We start from the raw sequence: 9,291 nt of genomic DNA on the forward strand, positions 1-9,291 counted from the left end.
GTCAGTTAACTGTCTGACTCTTGATCTCAGTTTAGGTCTTGATCTCGGGGTTGTGAGTTCAAGCCCTGTGTTGAAAAATTTTTTTACAAGATTCATTCTCTAATATTTATCATCCTGTGTTACTCATGATTCCAAGCGTTGGCAATGGCCAAGGGCCACAGGGAGGTAGATACAGTGGCTGCTTCTGCACCTGCGAGATGGCTCTGCCCTGGGCTTACTCTAAATACAGCTGTTGCTTCCAGTATGAAAATCCTTTAAGGGCCCATTTTACCTGGGTTTTAAAGGAGCCTAATCTCTGATATTTGGGATGAAGGATTAGGCTCAATCTCCCTGGATGGTTCGAATTATGCCTTAGTGGTAGAATCAAATCCTGAACTATAATTTAAAGCTTCAAGTATCAAATTTCATTACAATAATGTGGGTTTTAGAGTCTGAAAAACTTAGATCTTTAACCTAATTGGATTGCTTTCCTTGTGTAATAATGGATTAAAGTTGTGTTTGATTTCCGTTTTAGGAATTATAAGAAGTTTAGGAGGGTGCTGTATGTTAGTAAGTCTGCTTGACTTTTTTTCCCTTTAAAAACCACACCCTTCCCTCATTTATAGTGTAAAACTACTTTGATGATGATTGAAGTTCTGTGTGCAGGGCGAGTATATATGTAACTGAAGAATTTCACTAATTTCCTGCCCAGTTATTTTTACATTTTAAAAATACTGTCCCAAATTAACCCATTAATTACTTAATGCACACTCTAAAATGTTCCTTATTCAGGGTGCCTGGGTGGCTCAGTCATTTGAGCACCCAACTCTTGATTTTGGCACAGGTCGTGATCCCAGGGTCTTGGGATCAAACCCCGTATTGGGCTCTATGCTGAGCATGGAACCTGCTTAAGATTCTGTCTCTCCCTCTCCCTCTCCCTCTGCCCCTCTCCCCCACAAAAAAAGTAAAATGTTCCTTTTTTGTCAACAATTAATGTTTATCAAATGACACCATCCATTTCTCTGTACCAGTGGATTATTTTTTAATTACATTCCCCATACCCACACAGATACATTAATATTGTATGCTTGCACGATGTTCCCACAGATAACTCTGCAAAATAAAATAAGGTGATGTTACACATTTATCTTTGATTGTAAGCCTTCATTTGGCATAATATCTTAGATCTTCTCCTCAGCCAAGAAAAGGTGCTAGCATACTCTTCTTAACCACCTACAGTTTCCTTTCTTCTTAAAAAATGTTTATTTATTTTTGAGAGAGAGAGACACAAAATGTGAGCAGGGGAGGGGCAGAAAAAGAGAGGGAGACACAGAATCTGAAGCAGGCTCCAAGCTCTGAGCTGTCAGCACTGAGCCCGACTTGGGGCTCTAACTCACGGACCATGAGATCATGACCTTAGCCAAAGTCAGATGATTAACAGACTGAGCTATCCAGGCACCCCACCCTTTCTTCTAAAATAGACAGGCAGGACTCTTCCACTTGGAGTATTGTTTTGGGACATATGAATACCATATCTGGGTACATAACACTAAGGAAGTTTAGCAACCAGCTAAGTTAAGCTTCTCAGCCTAAATCACGGAGAATAATACCGTCTATTTGCCTAGTACAGAACTAGCGCTCAGGATCGTCTGGTGTTTTCCCTAGCCTTTTGTATTATCTTGTCTCCTGATGCATTAAAATGAGAGAACACAGCTCAGTAGGTTGATACACAACTTATTTGAGAGATGTTCCTAAATAGAAGATTCAAATTGAATTGTTTTACCTGGAGGTACACACCAACATTTTGAAACAGTCTGTACAAAAAACATGAGGCTGTTATTTTGGAATTGGATGGGCTCATCTTTGTACCAACCCAAAGGGCTTTAGTTCTGAATTGTTGAAGAGAAGCTGTCACAGGAGCTGACAGCGTCAGAGAGGGCAGGGTTACTGAGGTGCTATTATGATTCAAATGATGAGGAACTGATTAATTTAAGGTGGCTCATAATGTGCCATCCAGTGCCCTTTAAGAGACATATTTCTGATTTTTTAAAAAGCAGAATTGTAAAACCTAAGGGCTTAATTTCTATAAAATATTTGCAAGCTTTTGGTAGGCATATCAATCCAGGGAGTAGCGGGCCTGAGAATTTGGAAAGGCAAGAGAATGAAGAGGAGTGAACTTGAAACTTCCAGGTTCTCACACTGCTATCTAGTCCTCAATTTCTTATCTGCAAAGTTAACAACAACAACAACAACAACAACAACAACAACAATGCCATTAAAATGATTATTAATTCCTCTAAGGGATTCAAAATATTTATGATGTGTCCTCAAATCATTGCATGATCTCTAAAAAGGAGAGGGAGCCAGACAAAATAGCTCGAAAAAAAACACTGGGTTCCATTAATGAAAAATGCAGTAACAACAGTCAAGTCATGCTGTAATTTATCTCTGTTTAGAAGTAAAAGAAATTGATGTTCTTGGCTGGCTCTGATTTGCCTGCATTTATTTATTTTTTATTTAATGTTTATTTTTGAAAGACACACACACACACACACACACACACACACACACACACACACACACAAAGTGAGAGTGGAGAGGGGCAGAGAGCGAGAGGGAGACACTGAATCCGAAGCAGGCTCCAGACTCTCAGCACAGAACCCAGTGCACGGCTCGAACTCACAAACCATGAGATCATGACCCGAGCGGAAGTCTGACGTTTAACTGACTGAGCCACCCAGCTGCCCCATGACTTACCTGCATTTAAAGGCAAGCAAGTTCTATCTTTGAATTGGAAAACTTTGGTTAGGCACAAGTCAGGCTTAGTGGCCGCTGGCAATGCTCTCCAATGAATCAGCAGAGCTATATTTAAATTCTAGGATTTTATATCCCAGACATGAAACCAACAAATTCTGGTTAATGGAAAGTAAACAGGAAAAAGCTGTTCAATTCTGAAGGCCCTAAGACTATAATAAAAGCAATTGGTACATTCATATGACACGTGACAGTTCAGGAAGATCTTTTCACATCTTTGATTTCATTTTGTCCTCACAACAATCCTGTGAGGTGTTATCAACCCCACTGTACAGCCAAGGAGATGAAAGCTTTATGTGTGCTTAAGTAATTTTCCAAAATCATGCATTTAGTAACAAAGGAAACCATACTAGGTGCAGAACAATTTTTTTCCCTCCATCTCCACCCCATTCCATCCAACCGTGCCTCTCGTCTACCATATGTAACTTAGACGGTTGGGAGACTGGAGGGAAAGACCAAATTATTTTTAATTAAACACGAAGGGACATTCTACATCTTGAGTTTCTCTTTAGGAGACTCTTATTTATAAGTCTGGACACCCCAAACATGAAGTAATAATCATGTTACTATCCACCACAACACAGAATACCCTATAACACTGGTCAAAATATGTTTACAGTGTTCTAGACAAAGTCTACATAGTACCTTGGGCAATCCATTTCTGTTCTTCTAACAAAACTGGATATTCTTTACATAAATCTGATTTTAAAATGGCCTTGCAGTGGGAGAAAAAAGATTTTATTAGCCATTTGACAATATTTGCTCTAACCTTCAGCATCTTTTTTTTTTTTAATTTTTTTTTCAACGTTTTTTTATTTATTTTTGGGACAGAGAGAGACAGAGCATGAACAGGGGAGGGGCAGAGAGAGAGGGAGACACAGAATCGGAAACAGGCTCCAGGCTCTGAGCCATCAGCCCAGAGCCCGACGCGGGGCTCGAACTCACGGACCGCGAGATGGTGACCTGGCTGAAGTCGGACGCTTAACCGACTGCGCCACCCAGGCGCCCCTAACCTCCAGCATCTTAATAAATTATACCTTCTACAACTGGTACAACATGAGGAGCCTAAAACAAGGAGGGAACTGTCAGTTCTAAAGTTACCATTTTGAAATTTAGCATTTAACAGAACTTTTCTCTTTCTGCTCTGAACCAAGCACCCCCTGCTCCATATGCCCCAAGAACTCATGCCTGTCCAAGGCGCTATCCCATCTCCAGGTCTCTGCCTGAAGCTGCATTTTCTTTTCTTTTCTTTTTTAATGTTTATTTTTGAAAGAGAGAGAGAGAGAGAGAGAGAGGGAGTGCAAGTAGGAGAGGGGCAGAGAAAGAGGGAGACACAGAATCTGAGGCAGTCTCCAGGTTCTGAGCTGTCAGCACAGAGCCCAACGTGGGGCTGGAACTCAGGACCTCTGAGATCATGACCTGAGCCGGAAGTCAGATGCTTAACCGACTGAGCCACCCAAGTGCACCTGAGGCTGCATTTTCTGATGCATGAGCTGATTTTTATTGGATGGAAAAAATTTCTCTGAAGGTTCTTCTAATTCCTTTCAAACACTAAGGCCGATGATGAGCTCACTTTGTTTGAAATAATGCCCCTACATCGTATGACTTCTAAACCAAGCAAGCCTTAGTTCTATCCATAATAAAAGGAAAAGAAAAGAAAGGAAACCAACAACAGAATGTAAGGCCAGGGTGGTTATGTTTTTCCTTTAAACTATAACTTCTATTATATTTCTGAAAATTAGGCCTACAAATCTTAGTGTAGCATATTTTTTCATCATTTTTTTATTTTTTTATTTTTTAACGTCCCATATAAAACAATTCATAACTTTTGGTCATAGCAATGAGAAAATGCAACTAGAAACACAGTCTTGCACTCAACAAACTGACGCTTGCTTATCTCTTAGAAGTTCGTTTGTTCCCATGATTTCTAGCTGGATTCAGCCAGTAGACCCAAAAGACCACTACAAGAGTCAGGCTGCGTGAATGTGGGCTCAGGTTGAAACAGGAATGAATTTGATGGACTTGGACGATTTAGGCGAGTCCTTCCATGTACCCATACTGTTTGTGGGGCTCCGGTTGTTAGTGTAAGAAGTCTGTCTTCTGCTCATACTGTCAGAATCTTCTTTGTTGAACGTTTGTTTCATGTTCTGGCAGCATGGGAAGCTGTGGACACAGTCTTGCAGGAGATGGCCGCTAAAAAACATGTATATCCAGGGATTACAGCAACTATTCAAGGAAGCCAGTAATGCAGTGATGGTGATGGCCGGGTTTTCTGATTCTGTACAAAAAACGTAAGGGGAGATTATTTAAATAGTCAAATGAAAGTAACTGAGCACTGGGTAAACTCATTTTTCTACTGACTCTTAGAAGTGGGAAAAAGTTATGGGTTAATGTAGAAAATGAAGTATATTGTTCATTAATCCGGGAAATGGCTGGTGTCTGGAAATTGCTTGGTTGTGAAATATTTTCATAAGCAAGATGCATTGACGTTCATTCAAATATCTTAAACCACTTGAAAATATCTCATTAGAATGAGTGGGAAGAATATGAAACAATTTATTTAAAAAAAATGTGTATTCTTTATACTAGCATTAGTATGTGCTAACAGACACAGCAGTTACAGAATGGCTGCAATTTCAATGAAATTTCAAAAGTCTATAGCCACGTAAATAAAATTGTATTCATCCTAACAACTAAGGCAAAAGTATGACATTATGGAACATGTTTAGTAGTTCTACACTTTTAAATATTAAACATATTTCGGGGCGCCTGGGTGGCGCAGTCGGTTAAGCGTCCGACTTCAGCCAGGTCACGATCTTGCGGTCCGTGAGTTCGAGCCCCGCGTCGGGCTCTGGGCTGATGGCTCAGAGCCTGGAGCCTGTTTCCGATTCTGTGTCTCCCTCTCTCTCTGCCCCTCCCCCGTTCATGCTCTGTCTCTCTCTGTCCCAAAAATAAATAAACGTTGAAAAAAAAAAAAAAAAATTTAAATATTAAACATATTTTGTAATAAGACAACTATACATAAGGGAACAGTAGTAATAGGTCCCTGAAGGATGCATTATTTGGTTGTTTCTGAAGTTGTTTTTTGTGTTTTTGTTGTTGTTAATTTTCTATAGTTTCTTTTGATTTTAAAAGAAAACCATTTTGGTGGTTTGGGCAATTAAATTATATTAAGAACAGCTGAGTTAGGAAATGCCAACAAGTTTTTGAAATATTTTATGCTAATTTGCACTGGTAAACCACATAAATATTATAATCTTTCACAGAACTATGACACTGATAAGACACCTTTTTGAAACATAAGCATAATCAGCAAGCACTAACTTTTTCTTCATTATTAAATATAAACTTGGGTCTTCTCACTGTTGTTATGCTGGAATAAATTACAGATGATTTAATCATACCTTGTGCTAAAATGCTACCGTTAAAGGTGATCATGATCTCTCGTTACAGACTGTATTCAAAAAGAATGAAAATCATCACCATACCTATGCAGAGGTAGAGAAGTTTTTAGAAATTATGTCTGAATTCTGATAAAGCAATAATTAGACTGAGTTTTTTTACTTGATTGGCAATAATTACGAGGCTGCTATAAGATCAAGCAAGACCGGAAATGATAAACCAAAAATATAGCATTTATGTTGTATTATTTATTATCAGTAATATTATAGCCATGTAGGTATTTTTATTTGTTTGAATTAAATTCACTCTCAAATGTTTTATTTGCACATATAACTTCCAATAGTAAATCACACAGGCTCCCTACCTCAATGTCAAATAGCAAAAGGAGACAGTTCTTCCCAGATACCTATTTCCCAACTATAGCTGATGTTGGTAACATTCCTGTAATATATTTTATTTGAAAAAGTTCGGTTTTTTCTCACTCATAGGAAATAACATTTTTCAAGACCCAGCCTTAACTGTTTTCGGTGGGGTTCTTTTGAAGTTAGTATTTTTAGTTTGTGGAGGAATTAGAATCAAAGAAACTAGTAGGTGTAGAGAACATTCTCCGTAAAACACTGCAAGAGTTGTGGGGGGGTGGCTATAGCTGTATGGTTAAGTTAGTGCTGAAAGATGAATTAATTACTTTAACAAATTTAGAGTTTATCAATAATCCTGCTTTAAAATACCAGAGAAAAAGGTGCTACAGTAATTGTCAGAAAAAAAAATTTAAAAGATGATAAGAAATGGAACACTAAATGCTAAATTAGAATTATTGGCTTAAGAATCTTTCTTCAGAAAAAAATATGTACGTTTATCTTTGCCCTTGGGGCATTTCTACAAAATTTTTGTATTGTGATATTTTTCACAAGCTAGCAACAAGCAGTGGTTACAGTAGAAATATTTCTCTGAATCCGACAGACGCAAAGGCGGGGGGGGGGGCGAAATTAGCGCAGTGGTTAGTGATCTGGCAAAAAGTCATTTTCACGTTTTGTAGTTGCCTGGTTGACTGTAGGGCGCAGTTTCTGGATTTGTCGTAGGATCACTTCAAGCTACAAGTGCACATTCCTGGGCCCCATTCCACAGCTACTGAATCAAAATGTCTGGGGTGGAGACCCCTGCCGTTTTGGTAATTTCACCCAAAGCTAAGCATGCAAAAGTTTAAGAACTACTGCCCCAGAGGATAGTATGAAAAGCACCCCCTCCCCCGAACCCCGGCCGCACGCACAGCCGAATTCCCGCACTTTCCTCCTTTCTCCCTCCCGACACCTACCGATCCAAACAAACTTCTCATCCCAGACAGACCACATCTGAAGGATGAAGAAGGGCGCCCAGCAAACGATGTAAACGGTCACGATCACAAAAGTCATCTTCACCGTGCGAATCTTGGCGCGGGAAATGGTCTTCACGCTGCTGATACACGGCGCGAGCAGGAGCCCCTTATGCAAAGCGCCACTCGCGCCCTCGGCGCCCTTTCCGGGGAGCAAAGCCGTCTTTCCGCGGACGTTGCGCCAGATGTGGTAGCAGATGAAGCCATAGCAGGTACCCAGGATGACCACGGGCGCCACGAAGATGCCACCCGTCATCCAGGTCACATAGGCGCGGGGACCCCAGGGCTGGATGAAGGTGGCCCAGCAGTCCCGGGCCTTGGTGACGTTGTTCACCTCGACCATGGAGAAGACGAAGTACTGCGGCGTGCTAAGCACGAAGCTCAGCACCCAGGCGGCAGCGATCATGAGGCGCGAGCGGCGCGTCGGTTGCTGCAGCGTCTTCAGCGGGTGGCACACCGCAATGTAGCGGTCGGCGGTCATGACCACCAGCATGTAGGGCGACACGAACATGCCGAACACCTGCAGGTGCTTCACCACGCGGCACAGCCCGTCGGGCCCGCGGAAACGGTAGGTGATGTCCCAGCACATCTGCGGCAGCACCTGGAAGAAAGCGACGGCCAGGTCGGCCAGGCTGAGGTGGCGGATGAAGAGGTGCATGCGGGACGTCTTGCGAGGGGTGCGGTGCAGCGCCACCAACACGCTGCTGTTGCCTAGCACGGCTACCACGAAAGTCACAGCCAGCACGGCGATCTCCAGCTTGGCCAGCTCCTCGTTGCGCACGTCCCCCTGGGGGCTGCCGCCGTCCCCGAGCGCCTCCGCTGCCCGGCTGCCGTTGACACCGCCGGCTAACAGGGGCCACCCCTGGCTGGAGTTGTCCGCGGGCCCCTCGTTGGGGCCTCCGGAGAAACGCATGCGGTCCATGCAGCGCCTCCGCGGCCTCCGCGGAGGCCAGCTGTCTTCCCACCGCCGCTGGCGAGGGCTCCTTGCCAGTCGCGCGCTGTCCTTCCCGCGCTCGCTGGGCTCTGCTCGCTGGGCCCTGCTGTCCCTCTTGCGGGCGTCTGCGGGCACAGCGTCCCACCGCCGGCCGAGCTGCTCTCGCTCCCGTCACCGACCTCTTTCCCCGCTCGGCTCCTTTTCAGCTCGGAAGGCGCTGGGGAGGTGCGCTCCGAGCCTCTGAAAGCACTGGGCTCCAAACTCAATTATTTATGCGGAGTTTGTTTCCCCAGAAAGCGCTCCCTCTCGTCCCAGTGGTTGGAGACTGCTCCGTGCTTACTCCGTCCGCTCTCTCCTCCCACCACCCCCAGGGGGTTCCTTCTTTCTTTCTTTTTTTTTTTTTCCCTCCTCTCTACGTCGGTGATTTGTTCTCTTTGCATCACTGCTGCAGGGGTGGGGCTGGGAGACTCGCCGATTCCTCGGCTTAACAGGCTGGATGGGGGCGCTTTCCCGCTCTTTTCTGACAAAAACTTGAAGAACTAGACGTGCTATGCTCCCCCCCCCTTTTTTTTTTGTTTTTGTTTTTTTTTGTTTTTTGTTTTGTTTTTGTTTTTTTTTTTTTTTTTTGGCTTACCGCCATTTCCTCAAGCCCCCTCAATAGCCACCTTAACTCCGTATTTGACGTCAACAGAGGCAGTGGATGCGGTACGTTGAAATCCCGAGTCCACCTCCGGGCGCTCACGCTCCTTGCGCCTGAACTAGGAGCGCGACCCCACCTGCTCCAGCCGGGGTT

At 43.4% G+C, this 9,291-nt stretch overlaps 1 protein-coding gene across 1 annotated transcript; it reads right to left on the reverse strand.

Annotated features, from left to right (window-relative positions):
- Positions 1-4,546: 4,546 nt before the first annotated feature.
- AVPR1A (arginine vasopressin receptor 1A) lies at positions 4,547-9,030 on the reverse strand. Its single transcript, XM_047868640.1, has 2 exons — positions 7,508-9,030; positions 4,547-5,071 (listed from the first exon to the last, which is right to left on the reverse strand). The coding sequence occupies exons 1-2, from the start codon at positions 8,484-8,486 to the stop codon at positions 4,785-4,787; spliced, it is 1,266 nt and encodes a 421-aa protein (XP_047724596.1). The 5' UTR covers positions 8,487-9,030; the 3' UTR covers positions 4,547-4,784.
- Between the last annotated feature and the right edge of the window lie 261 nt (positions 9,031-9,291).

Source organism: Prionailurus viverrinus, chromosome B4 (genome assembly GCF_022837055.1).
Source record: "Prionailurus viverrinus isolate Anna chromosome B4, UM_Priviv_1.0, whole genome shotgun sequence".
In the NCBI taxonomy this organism is placed as follows: domain Eukaryota; kingdom Metazoa; phylum Chordata; class Mammalia; order Carnivora; family Felidae; genus Prionailurus; species Prionailurus viverrinus.